Source organism: Canis lupus, chromosome 12 (genome assembly GCF_048164855.1).
Source record: "Canis lupus baileyi chromosome 12, mCanLup2.hap1, whole genome shotgun sequence".
Lineage (NCBI taxonomy): Eukaryota > Metazoa > Chordata > Mammalia > Carnivora > Canidae > Canis > Canis lupus.
In genome coordinates this window covers 10,944,565-10,966,104 of record NC_132849.1, presented here as the reverse complement: position 1 = coordinate 10,966,104, position 21,540 = coordinate 10,944,565, and the positions used below count along the sequence as shown (strand labels likewise).

The following is a 21,540-nucleotide window of genomic DNA, read 5'->3' as shown; positions in this document are numbered from 1 at the left end:
GGAGAGTCACACAATCTCAAAGTGTCACTTGATAAGCCACATATAATTTATAAAGGGGAACAGGTGCCTCTGTGATAAAGAAATCTGGTGGGTCACCTTCACCAAAGAACCAAAGTTAAGGTCTCCAATAATGGGACAAATGGACTGCATCTACTCTCCAATGGGATGCACACAGAAGGACAAGACACACTTATGGAACAGTCCTGAAAGTTTTAACCAGAATGTAATCAGAAGGAAACAGATCATCCAAATTGAGGGACATTCTATAAAACTGATTTAGACCTTTGAAAAATAGTGATACCATAAGTACCAAAAAAAAAAGAGAGAGAGAGAGTTGGCAAGTTTTAGACTAAAGGGAATTAAAGAGGCAGTACTACCAAATATAGTGTGTGATCCTGGATCAGCCTATAGACTCTATCACAAAACAGTATTGTATCAATGGTGCGTTTCCTGATTGTGATCATGGTTCCATGGCTTACTGGAGACATATTGTTCTTAGAAGACATATGCTGAAATACTTAAGGGTGAGGTGTCATAAGATCTGCAACTCTCAAATGTTTAGACAAAAAAATTAAGTGTGTATAAACAGAGAGAAGTAAACCAAATGTGTCAAAAATGTTAGTAACTGGGGATTCCAGGAGAAAAGTTAATGTTTGTCACATTGTTTTTTGCAACTGTTCTAAAGATTTCCAACATTCCAAAGTTTTAAAGAATTAAAAGGAAATACGAATTGTGCCCACACCCCTTTCCTCCAAATTACTAATCTCTGTATTAGTAAATGTTTACCACCACCCAACATGTACATATTTACTCATTTATTCAGTTACTGATTCTCTCCCCCACTACTAAGTAAACTTCACAAAAGCAGGGAAGTCTGTTCCTTGTTGCAGCCCAGGTCTCACGTCCAGTGCCCAACACATAGTTGACACTCAGTAAGAACGTGTTTGTGACTGATGTTCACACTCTAGGAAGTACACACTATTATTACCCTTCTTCACCAGTGAGTGGTACTCTCTCTCTTCCGAGACAAGTCAGGCTCACAGAACTTTCCACCGGCATAGGAAAGCCTCAGAGCTCTCTGGGTCCTGTGATGGCATCCGGGCCTCCAATTACTCTCAGCTGCACCCTTTCCTCTGTACTGCTGCCAGATTATTCCTCCTCAATGCACGGTTCTGATTCTGTGAGGCCCAGAAAGAATTCTCTGCCTGCAGAAGATAATCCACACTCCCAATGGGGCTTGGATCAGGGCTCTGCCGTGGGGCCTCCAGCTCCTATGGGCACATTTATGCTCCAGTGACATTGGAGACCCTGGGACTGGGACTCTTCACTGCCCAGGTTCACCTTGTACATGCTGCTTCCCTTTTCCCCACATCATGGCACGCCCACACCGCCACCCATCCTCAGAGGACAGGTTCAAATATCCTTCCTTCCGTGGAATCTCTGCTTTACAAGAAATACTTGACTTCACAAAAGACCTTGGTCCCCTCCCTGTGCACGACCATCGCATTTTATGCTCAGCGTGACTTCCATTTACTTCTGTGCCTTGTACTGTAGGCACTTGTGCTATCTCTGCACCCCAACCCGCTAGGCTGTCCTCCGCAGACGCGGGTCCACAGCACTCCACGGAAGCTGAGGCAGAAATGAGGATGCAAGGTTGATCTGTAGCATGTGCAAGGCCGGCCCCAACAGGAAACCCTCAAGGAAAGAAGAAGTAGTGAAGGGTTTAGTACTGTGCTCCCTCCAAGAGTTTGGCTGTGACTCTGTGTGCAGGGCTTTGGGGGGGGGGGGGGAGGCAAAAAGGGAGACGGGCACAAGGAGTGGGAAAAGGATGAACTCCGTTCTAGACACGTGGAGTTCTTTGACGTTTTCAAGGGAGGGCAAAGGAGCACCAGCCGCCCCGCTCAGGACCCCGGAAAGATTCAGACATTTCCCTCGGCGGCTCGCTGACCCAGGCCGGGTTCTCGGCCCGCAGGAGCGGCGCAGGGGCGGGCGCGGCTGGGGCGCTGGGGGCACGGGGGGGGAAGGGGGACAGGCGGAGGTCACGGGGCGGGACGGGGGGGACGGGGGCGCGGCGGGGCCCCGGCACCAGGCTGCAGCCGCGCTCCTGCGCCCTCCTCCGCTCGGGGCGCGCCGCGGATAAGCCGCGTCCTTGCGCAGGTGCGACCCGGGGCCGGGGCCGGGGCCGGTCCTGGGAGAGCTCAGCCCCGCGGAAGCAGTGAAAGGGCCGTCCGAGGGCTCGGCGACGGTCCCCTGGGGCTGGCGGGGCGGGGGGAACCACGAGCGACCTAGAGTCCCTGGAACGTCAGCCAGGGCACACCCTTCCGGAGGAACCCCGAGCGGGCACGACGGGGGTGTCGGGCCCGGCCCCGGAGCGCAGTCCCGCCCCTCCTCCCAACGAAGATTCGCGTGCCTAAGGTCAGAGTGGCTTCCTGGCGGCCCACGGGAGACTGAAGCGACGAGTCGGCCGGACGAGGTCCCGCCTCGCCCCGCGGGCTGCGTTCCTGGTCTCCAGTCCCCCTGAGCCGCCTCGACTCGGGGCGTCCGCCGGCCGCGGAGCCCCGAGGCCACCGACACCCCCAGCGCGGCCCCGGCCCCGGCCCCGGAGAGCCCGGGAAGGCCTCCACTCACCGAACTGGAGCAGCAGGCACATCGCGCAGAGCACCCCCGCCGCCGCGCCCCGCGCTCTCCCTGCGGCCATGGCGCGGCCGGCAGGCCTCCCGGCAGGACTCAGCCCGGACGATGGGTTCCCGGGTGGCCGGGGCCTCAAACCCGGGCCCCGCCCCGGACTCCGCCCCGCCCCGCCCCCGCCCCGCCCCCGCCCCGCCCCCGCCCCGCCCGGCCCCGCGCCGGGCCCGAGCCTCGGCCCCCGCCCCCGCCCCCGCCCCGGGTCTTGCCCCCCGCCCCACCCCGGCCTCGGCTCCCGTCCCGGCCCCCCGCCCCCCGCCCCACCCCCGCCCCGGGCCCGGCCCCCTGCCCCGCCCCCGCCCCCGGCCTCGGGCCCCGCCGCGCCCCCGCTGCGCCCCCGCGCCTGCCTCCTCTCCCCGCGGTGCGGTCGCGCGCCCACCCGGACCCCAGAGTCGTTCCGCTGCCACCAGTCTGCTCTGCGGAGCTCCTCCTCCAAAGTGGCTTACGTTTTTATTTATCCATTTTTGGATTTTTAAATTTTGTTTATTTGACACAGAGAGAGAGCACAGGCAGGGGGAGTAGGAGAGGGCGAGCAGGCTCCACGCCAAGCAGGGAGCCCGACGCGGGGCTCGACCCCAGAACCCCAGGATCACGACCTGCTGAAGGCAGACGCTTAACCGCGCCCCGTGGCTTATCTCGGTGCCTCGCGCTCCTCCGGCACTTTCCCTGGACGTTGGGACGTGACGGAGGCCTCGGTAGCCCGGGATGCCGCGCTCACCGCCCCCGCGAAGCTGGCCCCCAGGTGCCAGGGGAACTGCGCAGGCACCGAGGGGCTGCCAAGGCTTCCTGCAGCGCTTGGAGCAACGGCCGCAGCCGCCGGCCCCCCGCCCCGCCCCGCCCCGCCCCCCGGAGTCGCCTTCTCCTGCCAGTCACCGTCCTGGGGGAGTAGAACGAAAGCACAGGGCATTGGGGGCAACTGCTACAACGTGCCTGATTACCTGGTGCAGCCGGCCCCGCCCGTGTCACTCCGGTCCAGGCCACATTTTCCTTAAGCCTGCCCCCCCCCCGACCCCCCCAACACTACCTTCCCCAGAGCTGGGGGTCCTAGCCTTGGGTTTCTCCCTTCTCAATTTCCTCTTTGTTTTCCTCTTCCTCCAACTCAGCTGTGGGCTTTCCTTTACGCTGAGAAGTCGGTCCAGTCGCTCCGCACCGTTGGGCCTCCCCCCAGAACCCCCCACCTCAGCTGCAACAGGCACCTGGACACACCATCCTAGTGCTTAATCTTCTTAAAAAAAAAAAAAAAAAAAGGTTTTATTTACTTATTAGAGAAAGAGCATGAGCCGCGGAAGGGGCAGAGAGAGAAGTAGACTCCCCGCCGAGCAGGGAGCCAGAATGTGGGGCTCCAGCCCAGGACTCGGGGATCTTGACCTGGGCCCACCTCAGACGTTTAACCCACCGAACCACCCAGGCGCCCCCTAGCCTAGTGGTGGTAAGAATTCTTGATTGGCTTGTCTGTCAAATTTGTCAAAGAACTCCCAGAACCAGCTCCCCACATGCCTTCCCGTCTGTCCCCTTTCAGAGAGAAGCACGACTTGCTCCTGCCCAGCTGTGGGAGGGAAGGGAACTCTGAAGCTCTTCCAGTGAACAGGATATCCTGCTGTCCTAATAAACACCAACCTGTCAGTTGTGAAACAGGGGAAATTGCCATATTGTTGCTGTCATCTCCATCATCCTCAAGCCAGGATCCCCAAACTACTCAAGACATCTGAACTATACTGTAAGGATTCATTAGTTCTTAAGTCAGCCAAAAAAATCTTAAGTTATCTAGGGGCGCCTAGAGCACACAACTCTTGATCTCAGCTCAGGTCTTGATGCAGCACTGTTGAGTTCAAGCCCTGTGTTGGGCTCCATGCTGGGTGTGGAGCCTACCAAAAATAAATAAATAAATAAATAAATAAATAAATAAATAAATAAATAAATAAATAAATAACCATAAATCCTAAAGGTATCTCTATCAGTGAAATGTGGGGGACAAACGTCATGTACCATGAAGTATCCTACCTTAAAACATCCCTACCATCTGTAGATACTGGAACGTGAGGCAGGTGCGGTGTATAGCACAAAATGGGAGAAAATCAAGTTTCTGCTCTGCCATGGGCTAGTAGGAACTCAGGCCAACTGAGAAAGTTAGGATAGGGTCAAACTTTTAGACACTAGAGTGCCCCTGAATATTTTTAAACTGAGAAGTGATGTAACAGCAAACGTATGCTGAGCACTTACTAAGCCAGGCCTTGTATTAAGTGCATTACCCCCAATTAATTTAATCTTCTTGCTGTCTCTAAATTCACAAATGAGAAAACAGACACTCAGAGAAGATACGTGACTTGCCCAAGGACACATAGTAAGGAGCAAAACTGGGAGTCCAACTAAAGCTACATCCAAAGCACGACTCTTACCCCGTCATACAGAACAGGATGCAACTTTCAGATAGGCAACCATGCTGTCGTTTGGACCAGCCAGCAGGAGCGGTCAACCATCTCCAGAGCAGGGCTGGGGAAAATTTTGCCCAGTCACGTGGGGCTGAGAAGTATGCCTCAGGTCATGGTCTCCGGCCTTCGAGTAAAGAATGATTCATTAGGTCTTCTTTGGTTGGATGCTCTGCTGACCAAGACTAGCAGAACAGTGCCAGCTTTTTCATTAAGAGAAATGCTGTGCATCAAGCATTTTTTTAAAAATATTTTTTAAAGTAATCTCCACACTCAACATGGGGCTGAAACCCAGAACCCCAGGATTAAGAGTGACACATGCTACCGACTGAGCCAGCCAGCTGTCCCTTCTACAGCATTTTTAAGAGAGCTTATATGCCTAGCAGACTTCATGAATCAAAAGCGGCTTGAAAAGGTGGACCCGAGTTGGGCAATGGGCCAAAGAGGCTCTATTCATATATTGAGGACTTGCCCCCAAAAGGAGAGTGGATGTGTTTTTCATCCTCTGGCCTGTATTGAGAGCTCCAGTCTTATCTGCTTGTCACTGTAGATAATCATGAACCAGAGCTTTAGAAAGGAGGGCTCATCCAGCCTGCTCATGTGGCATAGGGCTCCTTTCTGGTATTCTGGCTCTAGTTCTTGCCAACCTTGGAACTACACCCCAGGAAACTTAAAAATCCCAGAATGAACTGAGCAAAACACGGATCCTAAACCTGCATACATGGAAACCGCCCCCTGCCTCTTGTGAAAATGTACCTTCACTTCGCTTATATAAACACTAGGGCAGATTTACACCAAAGGCATAGATGAGGAAATCTTCTTCCACAACGCTCCATTTCCCTTTTTACAATGTTTCCCTGGCAGAAAGAGAGCATTTGGGAGAAAAATTAGGCAAAAGTCATATGCAAGACTTAACATGGTACCATTCTGGATAGCCAGCCAAAAGATAAACAATCACATTTCGACTCCTGGCCAAGCCAGCAGCTGCAAGAAGTTGATAAGGATGCAGCAGAGCACAGGAAAGCACGAGTTAAAGCCTTTGAAAGGTTTGATTTCAAGAAAAGAAAGAAAGAAAGAAAGAAAAGAAAGAAAAGAAAGAAAAGAAAGAAAGAAAGAAAGAAAGAAAGAAAGAAAAAAAAGAAAGAAAGAAAGAAAGAAAGAGAAAGAAAGAAAGAAAGAAAGAAAGAAAGAAAGAAAGAAAGAAAGAAAGAAGAGAAAAGCACCTCCCTCTGCTTTTTACCCGCTGCAATTTTTTGCATATTCTGTGCAATGTAAGAATTACAGATTGGTTTTCCCTAATAACGAATCACTGCCAGGGTTTCAATCATTCTATCCTTCTCTCTTTGCAGAAGCAGAACTCCTCCGAAACATCCCAGCCTTCGAGTGGTACAGAAAACGTGGACTGGTGTGCAGTGCAGGAAGGCACAGCTCCTGCTCCGTCCGGGGTCCTGGGGAATGCTTGCTGCCAATTCCAGGGTCTGGAAAACTCTCTGTCCTTGGGGAAGGATGGTGTGGTCTTTGTTGCGGAGGCCCTCTGTGGCCAAGAAGGTGGTTCCCCGTTCCTGCTCTGTGTCTCCATCAGCCTCCTGCCCCTTCCTATCACACCTGCCTATCCTTTTTTTTTTTTTTTTTAAAGATTTTATTTATTTATTCATGAGAGACACAGTGAGAGAGGCAGAGACACAGGCAGAGGGAAAAGCACGCTCCCTGTAGGGAGCCCGATGCAGGACTAGATCTCAGGATCCTATGATCCCGTCCTGAGCCAGACGCTCGACCGCTGAGCCACCCAGGCATCCCTGTCCTGCCCTGCTCCGCTAAAAAGGAAAGCTGGTTCACAAGCTCTGCATTTTGAACCTGCCTGTTGGGCCTCCATGTGTGTGGGGTGTGCTCAGATCTGGAGGCAGCATGGCCTTGACAAGCAGTTGTGTACGTTTATTATGACTCATTTTCAGCAGATGGCAGTAAAGTGTCTTGAGAAAGATTTTTTTTTTCCTCAACATTTGTACAAAGGCACTCTTTAGGCTGGGGGCAGGGCAGGGTAATAAAGGCTGCAATCCTGGACCCTTGTGAGCCTCACAGGCCAATGCCAGAGGCAGAACTCAAAGCCCCCCCACCCCCACCCCGCCCCAGGGGGCACAGTTTCACAGAGGAGAAAGGCCAGTTAAGGAAGGGAAGAAAAAGAAATGCAGTGGGCTCCAGTAACTGTAAACAGCCATATTTTCAACATAATTTACTACAGGTCTCTGAAGTGTATATAAAACATTTTAGTGCAACATTTTACAAATAGTTTTCCTTTTAAAAAAACAAACAAAAACAGATCAACAGCTCTCTACATCATGCATGGGTAGTTTTCTTACCCTGTTTTTTTTTTTTTTTTTTCAACAATAAACGCAGAGAAACCATTGTTTGAAAAGAATATGAAAACCTGCTATAGAGACACCCTGATGAGCGAGGGTGTGGTCATATCCATGTCCTGGAATGGGCCTAGCACAGTGTAGTTTTTTCATTAATGCAACATTGTAGCTTGCAGATAGGTCAAGAGAACAGCTGGTGTTCTTCCTCTCCTGGTCCATGGCCTAGAGTTCAGGGAGGCCATGCGCAATGAGATCTCCCAGCAGCTGGAGGGCACCATTACCACTCATCTGACACCAGTTTCCATTGAAATGGCCGAGAAGGTCCTGTGATTTTCACACAAAGCTGAAAAGATCACCCTTTGATGGATACGCATCCCTCAGCCCCAGAGAAAATACATAGGGAAGAAAAAAAAAACCCAATTATTAAAATACTGGTTTCGGTTTCTTCCTTTCCAATCTCCTGCAACTGCTTCGCCTATCTAATTCCATGCATTTACCTACTTTTCTATAGCTGAGAGCCAATGCAGAGTCAATTCAAGTTGTTACACCTCCAGTTGCAGCCACCCCTCTGGAATCTTTCCTTTCATGCAGAGCAAAGTAAGCCATCTTCCCTTGTTGACTCAGGCTATCCATTGAGGGCAAATTTCCCACAGAACGTCCACATGTCGTAAATGAAGAAATAGGGCAAAGGACTGCCTTTTTCCCTCACTGCTGAGCCAGTGGACTCTGTACCTCCAGAGCGTTGATGCAGCATACGTAATAAATGGGAATGAGCATATCAGGCAACAGGGGAGATGAAGGTGGTGGTGCCTACAACACAGTCTCACTGGAGACTACTGGTATAGGGGGAGGAAAAAGAGGCAGGTCTACAAAAGCCTGTGGGTCACCTGGCTCTCCCTCAGCTGTGGCACAGCATACCCCCAAATGGATCAGCACCTGCATGGCTTCCCATGGGGTCCGTTCAGTCTCAGGAGAGACAATAAGCTCTCTGGTTAGACTTAGCTCCAGAATCCCTGGTGGCTTTTTTGAAACTGGGAATTCCCTTGGAATTTAAGATGCAAGTTCAAGAGGAAAGGAGGTGGTGGGCTCTCAGCCAGGAAAAATATAGGAGCTCCTGGGTATAAACACTTCTCCCATGGAGCGAGCACAAGGAAACACCTGTAACCCACACAACCACTGTGCCCCAGGGGAGCCAAGCATGTTGCCCCATAGTGTAAAGCAGTAGGGTGACGCTGGCCTTGTTGGGCTTAATGAGCGGGCATTCGAATGAAAAGCCACCATAACAATGAACAATCAAATCACCTAAAACCATAAACAAGATCTAAGAAGGCAAAGGGCAAAAGCCCACACAGGCATGGGATGATTCTGCACTGAGACTGGGTCATTGGAATGGGTTACAACCGGGCTGTGTCTGGACCTCTCCTGGGCAGATAATTCTCATAGCAGTAAGACACAGGGGGAGGGAAATGGTGAGTTAGAAATTGTTACCTTTGAGGAAAATCTGAAACCAGTTATTCCTCGTCTGGTCTCCAAGGTCAGGCTCTGGGAACCAACCTGTCCCACCACAGACCCTTGCAGGAACTTAGGTGGCAGCCCACCCCATGCCCATACGGTATATGGGGTAGCTGCTTTGGCCTTGGTGGTTCAGCTCAGCACTGTCCCCTTTGCAGGCTCACTGGCCACTTTCCCTTAAAAGTTTGGCAAAGCACCTTAAAATAGAAGCCCACCCACTCACAGATCAAGCTCCTACAGAACAGATCAAGCCAACAACTAGCCTTTTTCCCCTTCCTTCACAAATCATTGGCTTTGATCAGTATGAAAGTGAGTAGCTGCTAAAAGCAGCCCTCTGCCCACTTTAGCTGGCAAACGGTGAGCTGTTTGGAGCTTTTGACTTATTATCCAACAAAGTTGTTGTTGTTGTTTTGGCAAGCTTGGGATGAAGCTATTTTTTTTCCTCCCTGACCAGCTAGTTGGGCACCATCTACTCCTAATGGGGTTATGCAGGATTTCTCCTGTACATACACAATTCTTTGAAGCAAAATTCAACACTTTTATCTTGACTACAAAGTGGTTCCAACAACTCCAGCTGAAGGAAAAGATACAAATTGGGCCCGCACGACGCATCATTTTCAAGTCTCATTAAGAAAGTAAAAAACAAAACAAAACAAAACAAACAAAAAAAAAAACGTTTGGGTGGGTTCTGATCCACAGGCAGTGTTTTCAAGTGTGCAAAAACAGTAAGTCTTGGAAGAGACTCCTTTGCTCCAGAAAGTTCATCCTTCCTTTTGCCATTGGTGGTGTATTAAGAGAAGTTCATCCGTACCGTTACGGATCCAAAAAGGGTAAAACCAAAGGGATCTAAAAAGAGTCCATTACAAAGAATGAGAATCCCTGTAACATCTACCAGAGAATACTATATAAATTGGGAGAGTAGATGTGGCATTTGGAGCTACTTGCTACATTACCAGAAACAAAAACAAGAAGCCTAACTCTGCAGGGTAAGGACAACTGCTCCAAGACGGCCAAGCAACCAAGACTGCCACCTAGAGGCAGTCTGTCTCTGTGACCCATCAGGGACTTTGAACCCTTCTCAAGTCTTGACAGTTTTCAGCGGCAGGGAAGGCGCTCCAGAGTTTGGGGGCCGCGTCTGCTGTGCGATCACAGAGCAAAAGGCAGGGAGAGTCTCAGCTCCTCCATGGCTGAGGTCCACTGGGGTCCCCTTAGTCTATGGCTCCTGGGTGGATACTGAGCACAGGAGGCTCCAGGCAAGTGGGAGAGTAGTTGAGGTGTGGTTCCTTGATCCATAACAGGGGTACCCCGTTCTTCCCATCCGAGTTCTTGCTTGAGTTCCGGCTCTTGAAGCGCACCAGCAGGATGGTGATGACGAGGATGCCGAAGATGGGGAAAGGGTAGAAGAAGACGAAGTAGAAAAGCGCGTCATTGGAGCAGATGATGGACTGCAGGGTAGAACCTGAAACAGAGGCATGACAGTGAGGGCTCTGTTCCCAGAAGACCTCACCCAGCCCACCCTGTCTTTCCCCTGATGCTGCCCAAGGGAGGGAAGAGCACCCTCCCCGATCATAGCCTCATTCTCACAGCAGTGCCTCTTCCAGTTCATAGCTGGAGACTCATTTCCCACTGGGAGCTAGTACTGCTGCTTGGAGAGCCATGTAATAAAATGTAGTTTGTTGACTGTGGGCCCAATTGCATCTAGATGGGGAAGCTGACTCCGCTTGGGTCTGTGACTCCTGCCTGGTGACATCTGACATGTCCTTTTGCACTTGCTTCTGCTCCAAATGTCCTTCTTTGGGATGTCACATATACTCTCCCTCCCAGCTTCTGAGAGCAGTTTTACCGGAAGTGATGCTTACTTGCTTAATGTTATCAGTTGAAATGCCATCACAGGCTATTTACAATGTCCACAGTGTGTCTGTGGTTGCATAGAATTCGGTGCTACTTATTCCTGGATATGCAAGAGAATGAAACCCACCCCCTGCCCACTCCCCATACCCAGTCGAGGTCTGCTCTGGTGTAGACCTTAGCAGGGGCCCATTTTCTCTGGAAAAATAAGGCTGCTGGGTGACCTCTGTGTTCTACAAAGCTTATTAATAAATAAGGATATCCACGGTGGGCAGATAAATTGTGGTCTGAACACCCTTGCTTGTACTTTTGGGTTATTCAGTAGATTGCTGGGGGGGGGGGGGGGGGGGCGTGTCTGAGTAGGATATAGGCTATTCTCTACTTTCCTTTCTACTGCATAGCTGTTGCTCACTATTCTTAAGAAAATTCAACATGCACTTATTAGATTTCCAAAATATATAAAATTGCTGATAGTCACTCACTTTTGACTTACAAAGCCTCAATTTCATATGGTTCCATCTACTAAATAGGAGGTAGTCAAAGAAAAGAAAAAGCTGACAAAACTAAAAGACTCAAATCAAAATTACCTGGTAAAATGTTTTGGCTGAAACAGAAAATAAGTTACAATTTCTAGCAGATTTTGTTATTTCTGCATTTAAGCCGATTCTACTATTACAAATGCCATCTTCAGTTTGCTCGATCCCACACTTTGACAGAAGGGCAACTAAAAGAGTGCCTTGTTGGAACGAATTATTCAGGTCAGTGATTATTTCTTCCAGTCTCTGGCCACAGAGTCCCTTGATCTGATGAGAAGTCTGAGCTTGGGACCTCTCTGGAGCAGCAGCTGGTGGGGGGCAGTGCCCTGCAGCATCACTGGTCTTCCTAGACAACCATGCAAAATCCACCTAAACCTCTAAGTCGCCCTCCAAAATGCACATATGAGCCCGGAATATGGGAGGAAACAGAGCAGTGATGTGCTTGGGCTCCTTTTTTTTGTTTCCTTCTTAGGAGTCTAAAATACGCTAACTGGCTAAAGGGCAACTAGGTGGGATATTCTAGAGAGTGACACAGTAACACCTACCAATATACTTGGGTAATGAGATCTCACTAGCATAGAATCTGGTGGAACCTCAAATTGATTATGAAGATCACATGGTATGTTATCACTTTAACTCCTATCCTCAAGTGTCAACGTATGAATTGGTACATCAAAGCCGAAATGCCCATGACAGGTGGGGAAAATGCGTCTTAACCCATACTCCATGTCTGATCTTATTCTTCCAGACTATTAGAACCAACAGTTGGAACCAACAGGGACATCCTTCCCCTGTAACTTGGGAAAACTCACTTGTGTCCAGGACTCGGATGCCGATGGGGGCCGACTCCTCTTCCGTCAGCCGGTACCACTCCTTCTGAGGGCTGGGCAGCCACTCCTCCACACGGCAGGAGTAGTTGCCTGTATCCCGGGGGCTCGCCTGCAGCACTGTGAGCCGGTAGAGCAAGGGGGAGAGCCTCTGAAAGCGAAGCCTGCCCTCCCAGGGGCTGCCTTCTGGGCCAAAGACTGCATCCGGGCCCACGCTCAGCAGGGCCATCCGCTCCGTTGGGTCCTCCTCTTCTTCCTCATCCCCTTCCTCCTCCTGCTCTCCCAGGCCCAGGCCATCCCTTTCTCCTCCAGCTCTAGTCCTCAGAGAGTACCAGGCCACAGCAAAGCGGGAGTCCTGACTTGACCGAGAAACAATGCTACAGTCCAGCTGGAAAGCTGCTTTCTCGGACACTGTGGCATTGGGGACCACTGTGTCCACCTGCAGGGCAGCATCTGGGGGAGATGAAGGGCAAAAAAAGGAAGAAGAGGTGTTTTTCATTCCTTTGCTCCAAATAACCTGAATGTCCATCTCCCAACACATGATAGTCACATAGTAATATATGACACATACACAGTGAAAGGAGTAAGGGGGTGGGTGTTGTGTGCAGGGAGGTGTGGAAGAGGAGTTGAGAAAGAACACTGTGTACCCTACAAGTCACTGTATGCAGAAAAAAATGTATTTTATTCGGACCCATGTATCTGTTTATATGTGCATGAAATTTCTGCAGAAAGCTGGTGCCATGGCTCCTTATGAGAAGGGCCATTTATTTTCACTGTAACCTCTTGCAGTGGCTGACATCTATCTGGAACTTCAGAATGTGACCTTAATTGGAAATAGGGCCTTTGCAGAAGTAATGGACTCCTACTGGATTTAGGGTGGGCCCCAACCCAATGCCTGGTGTCCTGATGAGAAGACAAGGGGATGCACAGAGAGAAGGATGAGTGGATACAGAGGCAGAGACTGAAGCAATGCAGCCACAAGCTAAGGGGATGCTTGGGGTCATGAGAAGCTGGAGGAGGTAAGGAAGGATTCTTCCCTAGAAGCTTTAGGGGAGCCTGGCACTGCTGACAGCTTGCTTCTAGACTTCTAGCCTCCAGAACCATCAGAGAATAAATTGTTGTTTTAAGCTACCAAGTTTGTGCTAATTTGTGATGGCAGCCCCAGGAAACTAATTCACTCCTCAGCAGCTTTTGAGCTTAAACTGTGTGTATGTGGACTGTTACCTATGCCACAGTGAATCTGAGGAGGTAAGTATTCTCCAAGGACTGAAGCCCAAGAACAGAAAACAATCCTGAAAGGGCCCCTCACCTTGAGCACAGAACCCCCCAGAAAGAGGACACAGACAGCATCCTCCCAACTGAAATGGGAGACACAAAACAGCCAGCGAGAGGTACCCAAGCAGGTGAGTCACAGTCACAGACATCACCAGGGAGCCATAATCTGTTCCTTTGTTTTGCTGCTGCCTTTCTTTTTTTTTCTTTTTCTTTTTCTTTTTTTTTTTTTTTTTTTTTGGCTCACTGAGGTAGGTACTAGAAAAATAATTCATTCCCTACCTCCTAAATGGCCTGTTTGGTTCTGTTTATGAAATGCTCATGAAAGATGCCAACACAACAGCAACAAAAGTAGTGATACCAAATCAGATTCTGCTTGGATGGAGACCAAACAGGAGCATCTCCCAAGTATTGTCCGGGTTTTCAATGAATTGGCTTAATGTTGTTCACAGGTGCACATAAAGCTGGAGGTCCCCCCACCTTTGTGGGGGCTTTGCCAAGGCCCCTCCACACTCCCCCATGGCCCATCTAGAATCTCAGTGTGCACTGCTGGTACAGGAAGGCTCAGGTTCTGGCTACAAGTGGCAGGAATGGTGCCTGGGCCAGGTTGCCATGGCAGAGAACATGCTGGAGGGCAAGGTGGCAGGCCACAGGATATCCAGTCATAGGCAACCCATACTCCTTGACTCATTGGCTTATCCTTCCAGAGAGCACGGCTGACTGTAACCTCAGAGCCATCAGAGAGAAACACTGCCAATCAAGGGGCAGTCTAGGGCAGCTTGGCCCTGCAGAGTCTGTCACACTAGTGTCCTAAAGCTCCCAGCAGCTGGCCAACAAGACGCAATGCACTCAAAATGGCAAGATGATCAGAGACCACAAGACATTTAGTTCCTCAGAGGGGCCTCTTCCCCATCAACTCTCCCTTTGTTTTCTTCTCATCTGAATGCTTACAATCTAAAGATTTGTTTATTTGAGAGAGAGTGAGAGTGAGAGCATGAGCAGAAGGGGCAGAGGGAGAGAGAAACTCCAGCAGACGTGGCACGGAGCGCAGAGCCCGACCTGGGGCTTGATCTAGCAACCCTGAGATCATGACCTGGGCTGAAACCAAGGGTCAGCGCTTAACTGACTGCATCACCTGGGTGCCCCTGATGCTTATAATTTAAGCATTTAAATTTAAATTTCCTGGCCCCTTCTAGTGCCTTGTCTGCAGTAATGACTCAATACGAGATTTTTTTTTTTAATGAAACTAATGTCCACCGGCCCACGCCCCCTCCTTCCCTTTAACACATCTAATTTGGTTGCCCATGTCTGTCCTCTTCTAGAATTGACCAAACCATGTCCCTATGCAGACTTTAGCACTATTTCCTGTTTCAAGGATAAGCCATAAAAAGAGGTTTGCCTCTGCCTCTCCCCTGTACGTTACGCTGGAATGCAGCTGGCACTCCATACGTATCTGTCTGCCCCTGAGCCCCGGGGTTGGGATGTGCAAATGGGTGGGTGTTGGGGGAGGAGAGTGTTCAGCTGCCACCGCTCTACAATTTTGCCTCAGGGGGAAGACATGCAGCAGTTTCTAGCCCCAGTAAAAAGAAAAAAAAAAACAAAAGCTCATGGGAAATGAGTAACTCAATGCAGAGGTGATTTCCCGTCCAGCTTAGGCAAGACACAGAGCAGTGAGATAATGCCCCTTTCCTGTAACAAAGGGTGTATTCACTCCTGAAGCGTGTTCCATGACGCATGGGGTCAGCACAGCTGGGTCCCGCCAACAAAAGAGAGCCACTCTAGTGAGATGTGGAAATGTGACAAATGCTTCCAACAGACCACACATAGGAACACTGGGATGTGCAGAAAGCAAACAAGACAAAGCATTCCCACCGACACAGGCCACAGGTTCATTTCTGCTCCCTGTCCTCTGGGGGACTGCTGCCGTTTTGCTATGACTGGGATGAATGAGGCTGTGATGCTGCAGAGGACCAGGAGCCTGGCTTCCCTCTGCTTTCGTCTTGTGTTGAAATGCATGACCATAATTACACTGAGTGATTATGTGCATATACATACATTAGAAACAGCAACAAGGACAAGAGAGGCCACACGGAACAGTCATTGGTACCACTAATGTTATTAGAAAGTGAAAGACTGAATCTCATCTTTTTCTATTTAGGGCGTGCTACTTCTATTTAAAGCATGCGAATCGATTCTTTTCCACTGAAAATACATATGCTTAATTTTTTGAAACCACATGGCCACTGTATCAAGACTTTTGCATATCCACCACCCTCTGAATCAGAATGCACTGTTTAAAAAAAAATATTCTCTGTTCTAAAAGAATTAATTGAAAAATGCTATTCTGGTTAAGAAACAGAATCACTCTAGGCCAAAGCCAGATGTACAATTTTCCATTTACTAGGGGGGAAAAAAGTTGAGGCAATTCTGAGTGCAGATGCAAAATATAAGTGCTCGTATATTTAGCTGCAAACACTGTATGAACACAATTTTGTGCAGCGCACAACACATGACATTTGCAGGGGGAAATACCCAAAGCAGTAGGGGCCTGGGGACATGAACACTCACCTGGCCGCATGACAGTAACAGCCATCTGCCCAGCTGTGTCTTCTGCCCGCTTGTACCACACGCCGCTGGGGCTGGGCAGCCACTCCTCCACCCGGCAGCTGTAGGTGCCACTGTCCTGCACCGCCACGTTCTGGATGAAGAGCCGGTACACGCCTGACGAAGGACTCTCCAAGTGCAGCCGCCCCTTCAGGTTGTTCTTGGCCGCCTGCTCTCCATAGTGGAAGGTGGCCTCGCGGCTCAGGAGGGCCACGGTCTCCCTCTCCGGGTGGTTGGGCTTCCACACAAACCACTCCACCACAAGCTGGGAGGCTGTGCTGGTACGGTTTAGCACCACGCACTCCAGCTGCACCTGCTGTGTCTCCAGGACCGACAGATTCCCCTGTGCCTGGCTGAGCTTCAGGCGGCTGTCTAGAAAGGCAAGGAAAGACATACGAGCTGCAAGGAGCGACAGGTGACGGGCGTGCACGCGCAGTGTGTGCCTTCCCCACACCAAAGGGCGGAGGCACACACTCGGTTAGCAGAAACATTTCCCAGGTGTGGTGCCTGGCACGTTCAGAGCCCCTTGATCACGCATCCGAGTGCATGGACTACAAGCAGCTCACGGTAACAGCCGTCCCCCAATTTATAGCTCATCAGTTCAGGTGCATAGGAGAGGACAAGCATGAAGTATAGATGACTCCACATCTAAATGACAGCAGCTGGAACACCTGGGTGGCTCAGCCAGTTGAGTGCCTGCCTTTGGCCCAGGGTGTGATCCTAGAGTCCTGGGATCAAGTCCCACATTGGGCTCCCTGCATGGAGCCTGCTTCTCCCTCTGCCTCTCCCTCTGTCTCTGCCTCTCTCTCTCTCTCTCTTTCTCTCATGAATAAATAAATAAATAAATAAATAAATAAACAAATAAATAAATAAATAGGATCTTTAAAAAAATATAAAAATAAAAAAAATAAATGGCAGCAGCCCATGAGCATATGGCTAGGAGGGGCCAGGCAGGAAAGGGCATGATGAGACCCGCCCCCGCCCCCCTCTCCCAAATCTTGAAAATTGACAGTGTGATGGCTAGAATATGCTGGACCATCCACCACGAAAGACCTGCAGAAGCGACAGTTAAGTGTGTTCCTGAGCTGCCCTTACAAACTGCAGTTCTTACTTTGTCGGGTTCTCTCTCAAGTTGGGAACAGGACTGATCTGATTTCAGTAAAGAAAAGCCTGATACTGATGGAACCGGTGACTTGAAAACTCAGCCAGTCAGATTCTCCTCCCGAGAAAAAGTGTCACTAATGATGGCACACTCTGATGACACATCTGTAATTTCATAAAAGGTCCTGATGAGTGTATCTGGACCACGGGGATCAAAACCCTACAAAACAGTAAAAGTACAGAAGCACATGGGCAAGGATACCTCCGGAGTGACACCTGAGGAGGGGGAGGGCTGTGCATGATCACTTTTTTACACCCCAAAACTGTCAGAATATTTTACCATGCAATGCAGTAAATTCTGTAATTAAAAGGTCTAAAAGAAATAAAATAACAGAAAAAAAGGGGTGCCTGGGTGGCTCAGTCAGTAAAGCCACCCACTCTAACTAGGGTGCTATTTTAGTTAAAATGAGCTAGGAACACCTCTCTGAGGAAGAATGAGATAAATGAATATCTATGGTCAACATGTTCCAGGCTGAGAACCTGCTGGTACAGGCCAGTCAGTAAAGCCACCCACTCTTGGTTTTGGCTCAGGTCATGATCTCAGGGTCATGAGATCGAGCCCCACGTCGGGCACCCCGCTCAGTGCAGAGTCTTGCTTATGATTCTCTCTCCCTCTCCCTCTGCCCCTCCTCTCATTCCCTCTGTCTCTTTCAAATAAATAAAATCTTTTAAAAATTAACAGAAAAAGTATTTTAAATAACCAGTCACCCAAAACACACATATACATATACACGTGTGTACATGTGTCTGTGTATGAAGATATTAACTCTAGTTGTCTCTGGGTTGAAAGATTATTTTCTTCCTTTTTCGTGTGTTTTCCAAAAGCTCTATAAGCATATGCTTTCTCATCAGGAAAAGGAGAGGGGTGGTATGTAGAGAAAAAGAACTAGAAGCAGGAGAAGAAGAAAAACAACAAAGAAATGAAAAAAAGTCTCCACTGAGAAGGAGGGCTGTGTTGTTTTAATCAGTGTCCTGTGAGTTTGCTGTTTATAGCGTTAGCATTCCCACAGAGATCTTACTACATGTGTTTTGACAAATACTCGTGCAGCCCTGTGCGTTGGCCCAGTTAGCTCACTGTGAGTCTGTAGTCTCAGATGGGGAAGTTCCCTCGATAAATTTAGGATCCACCGAGAATCTTTTAGTTTCTGTACAAACAAGCAAAGGCAAAGGATGAATGGTGCCCAAGGGGGGAACTCGAGGTGGGCAGGGGATCCTGTGCTTCTTGCAGAGAAAGTGACCAAAACCGAAAACAGACAGGAAGAAACAGAAACCTAAAAGAACATCTGTGAGCCAAATGACAAGTGTCCGCGTTCAAAAGCCCCGAGGACTGGCCTGAGGTTTCTGGAAAAACCAAGAGGGAACAGACAGACCAGAGCTTCCCTCACAGTGTGCGCCAGCAGAAAGGGGTCACAAAGGTGTCATCGAAAGGCACCAAGAGTCCTGCACTGGGGCAGTCTTAGCAACACAGCACCCCGAGGGAAAAGAGGGGACCAGCCCCACTGCAATCAGCATGGGCCAGGCCACATCCAGGCCTCTGCACCTGGTACCACATGCTGTCTGAACCAGTATTTACTGAGGCCTCCTGGGAGACATGCTGTGCAAACACAAAGGTGAAAAATATATATACACACATTTACTTCTATACATAATATCTGATAATAAATGCGTTTCCATAAATACAAATAAGCAGTTTGTAGTTACATATGCAGAGGTAAATAAACAGAATGCCAGGTGGGGATGTATGCTACACAGGGGACAGGGAAGAGGGTACAGGGTAACTAGGGTGCTATTTTAGTTAAAATGAGCTAGGAACACCTCTCTGAGGAAGAATGAGATAAATGAATATCCATGGTCAACATGTTCCAGGCTCAGAGAACAATAAGTACAAAGGTCCTGGGGTGTTCGAGGAGAGCAGCCATTCATTCCTCATTCAGTCAGTATTTATTCAGGGTACCATATCAGTGGCTGAAAATACAAAGACACAGCCCTGTCCTCAAAGTACTTAAAGTAGAGTGGAAATGAAATGCAAACATAGAATTGTTACACTTGGTGTTTTATAAGGAAAAAGGAGCCTCTGGTGATGTGAGAGAAAGCAGGGAAGGCTTCCTGGAGGTGGTGCTGAGTGAGGTCTTGGGGATGTAGAGAAGATAGGGGAGAAGCAGAAGGAGTGAGGCATTCCAGGCAGAGAGGACAACAAAAATGAAGGCATGGAGATGAGACTTGAGGTGGCAACATAGCACCCGGGCCCATCAGGAAGGACAGGCAGCCTGGTTGTTTATACTGCAGGCTAAGCAGGAATGAGGGATGGAGAGGGAGCTTAAGGCCACATTGTGGGGGGAGTTCATAGAACTAGAGCTCTTAACAAGAAAGGGGAGAGTGACATGGAAAAGATAGGACCTGGGGCACCTAGGTGGCTCAGTGGCTGAGCGTCCGCCTTCAGCTCAGGGCGTGATCCCGGGGTCCAGGGATCAAGTCCCACATTGGGCTCCCTGCAAGGAGCCTGCTTCTCCCTCTGCCTGTGTCTCTGCCTCTTTCTGCATGTCTCTCATGAATAAATAAAATCTTACAAAATATGTATATATATGACCCAAACTTCTTCTGGGTTGTTCCAGGAGCAAATGTAGAATCTGGAGGGGAATTACATGGAGGGGATTTTTCAACAAGTAGGACTGCCCTGTGGTGGATGGAACAGAATGGGGTCCTGTGGAGGTAGGAAGTGCTCCCTCCCCCTGAAACATTCCAGCAGAAGTCAGGGGCCATCCCTGGTCCGTCTGGCAGCAGAATGAGGGCTGCACCCACAGGCTCTGAGTGGGCAGGTGGTGGTGGGGGAGGGTCAACTTTGGAAACAGGAAAGGCTACTCCCTGGGCTGAAACGGGTGATAAGGAAGAAAGGGGAAGCAGAGGAGGGAGACCAGAAAGCACCTTTCAGACGAGAACGCTGGGTATGGAGCTGGCACCAGCCCGAGATGTGGGGTGCCACCTGCAAACCCAGGAGAAGATCCAGGTGCCGCCGGGGACCCTGCCGCGCCGCCTCCCGCTCAGCACGGCCGCCCCTTGGGCTTCTGCCTGGTGAGAAAGATGCTGCCCCTAACAGCAGAGTCGAGGGTGCTTTCCTGAGGTTGTCCTCGGCACCAGAATGCACCGCAGCCAAAGCCAGCCAAAGCCGTGCTAGGACCCCGGCCTGTGCGCCTGCCCCCACCCCCAGCCCTGGCCCGGCAGAGCCCGCCACCCCCACGCCGTCTCTCTGCGCTAAGCCCGCTGGCCCAGGACGGCTCCACCCTGTGTCCTCACCTGGCTGCTTCACAGTGACTTCTGTGCGCCCTGAAACCTCCTCGGCCAGCTTGTACCACGCATAGTTGGGGCTCAGCAGCCACTCCTCCACGTGGCAGTAGTAGCTGCCGCTGTCACTGACCTCGGCTCTCTGCACGGTGAGGCTGAACAGGCCCCCGGACACATGCCTCTCGAACTGGAGCCTGGGCCGCAGGCCCTCGTCCTCGGCGTAGGTGCCAAACTCGAAGGCGGAGCTGTGGGTGGTCTTCAGGATGAGCTTGCCGTCGGCGTCCGAGGGCTTATGCACGTACCAAAGCACCGCAAAGTGGGAGTTCGGGCTGGTCTGGGACTTGACGGAGCAGTTCAGCTGGATGGGCCTGTTCTCCACCAGGGTGAGGGTCCTCTTGGATTTGCTCACCTGCAGCTTTGTCACTGCAGAGGAAAGAGGGCCACTTGAGCAGAATGGCTGCCACCTGCCCCCTTGGGCATATGCCAGTCCCCGACCTCCCCTGCAGCCTCCAGCCTCCAGCTCCAGGAGGACAGGCCTCCTCTGAAGTGGGGATCGGTGTGAGGGAGGTGGTGTAGAGCCGGCCTCACCCCAACCTCCCTCCACCTGCCTCACCCCTCACTCAGTCTCCCGCCTGCTCTCCTCATGTCACGTGGCCTCCAGGGGACTTTGCTAGAAAACTCAGATCTTCCCAATCGTTTCCCTGCTTAGAAACTTTAATGGTTCCCAACTGCTTATGGTTTATGGAGAAAAAAAATTCCTTTCACACTACAAAGTCCCTCCAGGGTCTGGCTCTCACCCAGATGTCCTGGTTTATCTTCAGGACTCACCCCACAAGCCCCCCACCCCGACTCCAGCATCTCTGCACCTCCTCCCTGAGCTCTGGTTGCTGTTCAGCTGACTTCTCTGCCTGGCGTCCTCCACCATCTCCCCTCTGGCCCTTCTGTGCACTCGTCCCTCCACCCCCGTCCTTCCTTCCCATCCTACTGGGCCAGAAGCCCCCTGTCAGCACTGGCATCAGCCCTCTCTAAGTATCTT

At 50.4% G+C, this 21,540-nt stretch overlaps 2 protein-coding genes and 1 long non-coding RNA gene across 6 annotated transcripts in view; 1 reads left to right on the top strand and 2 right to left on the bottom strand.

Moving 5' to 3' along the window:
• Positions 1-2,811, bottom strand: part of CD58 (CD58 molecule) — a 41,369-nt gene extending 38,558 nt beyond the window's left edge. Inside the window, exon 1 of the mRNA XM_072769638.1 lies at positions 2,629-2,811. Within this exon, the coding sequence (XP_072625739.1) occupies positions 2,629-2,698 (70 nt within the window). The 5' untranslated portion in view covers positions 2,699-2,811. The remainder of the gene's footprint in view (positions 1-2,628) is intronic.
• Positions 2,812-3,715: 904 nt separating this feature from the next.
• LOC140601098 (uncharacterized) lies at positions 3,716-7,489 on the top strand. Its single transcript, XR_012004150.1, has 3 exons — positions 3,716-4,114; positions 4,205-4,402; positions 6,461-7,489. It is a non-coding gene; the product is annotated as an uncharacterized lncRNA (long non-coding RNA).
• The window catches only part of IGSF3 (immunoglobulin superfamily member 3), a 91,764-nt gene continuing 77,550 nt past the window's right edge, over positions 7,327-21,540 (bottom strand). For all 4 annotated transcript variants that reach the window (XM_072769633.1, XM_072769635.1, XM_072769637.1 and 1 more), the window contains 4 exons: positions 20,517-20,927; positions 16,029-16,436; positions 12,174-12,641; positions 7,327-10,436 (listed from right to left, as the gene is read on the bottom strand). In XM_072769633.1, the coding sequence (XP_072625734.1) occupies positions 10,186-10,436; positions 12,174-12,641; positions 16,029-16,436; positions 20,517-20,927 (1,538 nt within the window). In that variant the 3' untranslated portion in view covers positions 7,327-10,185. The remainder of the gene's footprint in view (positions 10,437-12,173; positions 12,642-16,028; positions 16,437-20,516; positions 20,928-21,540) is intronic.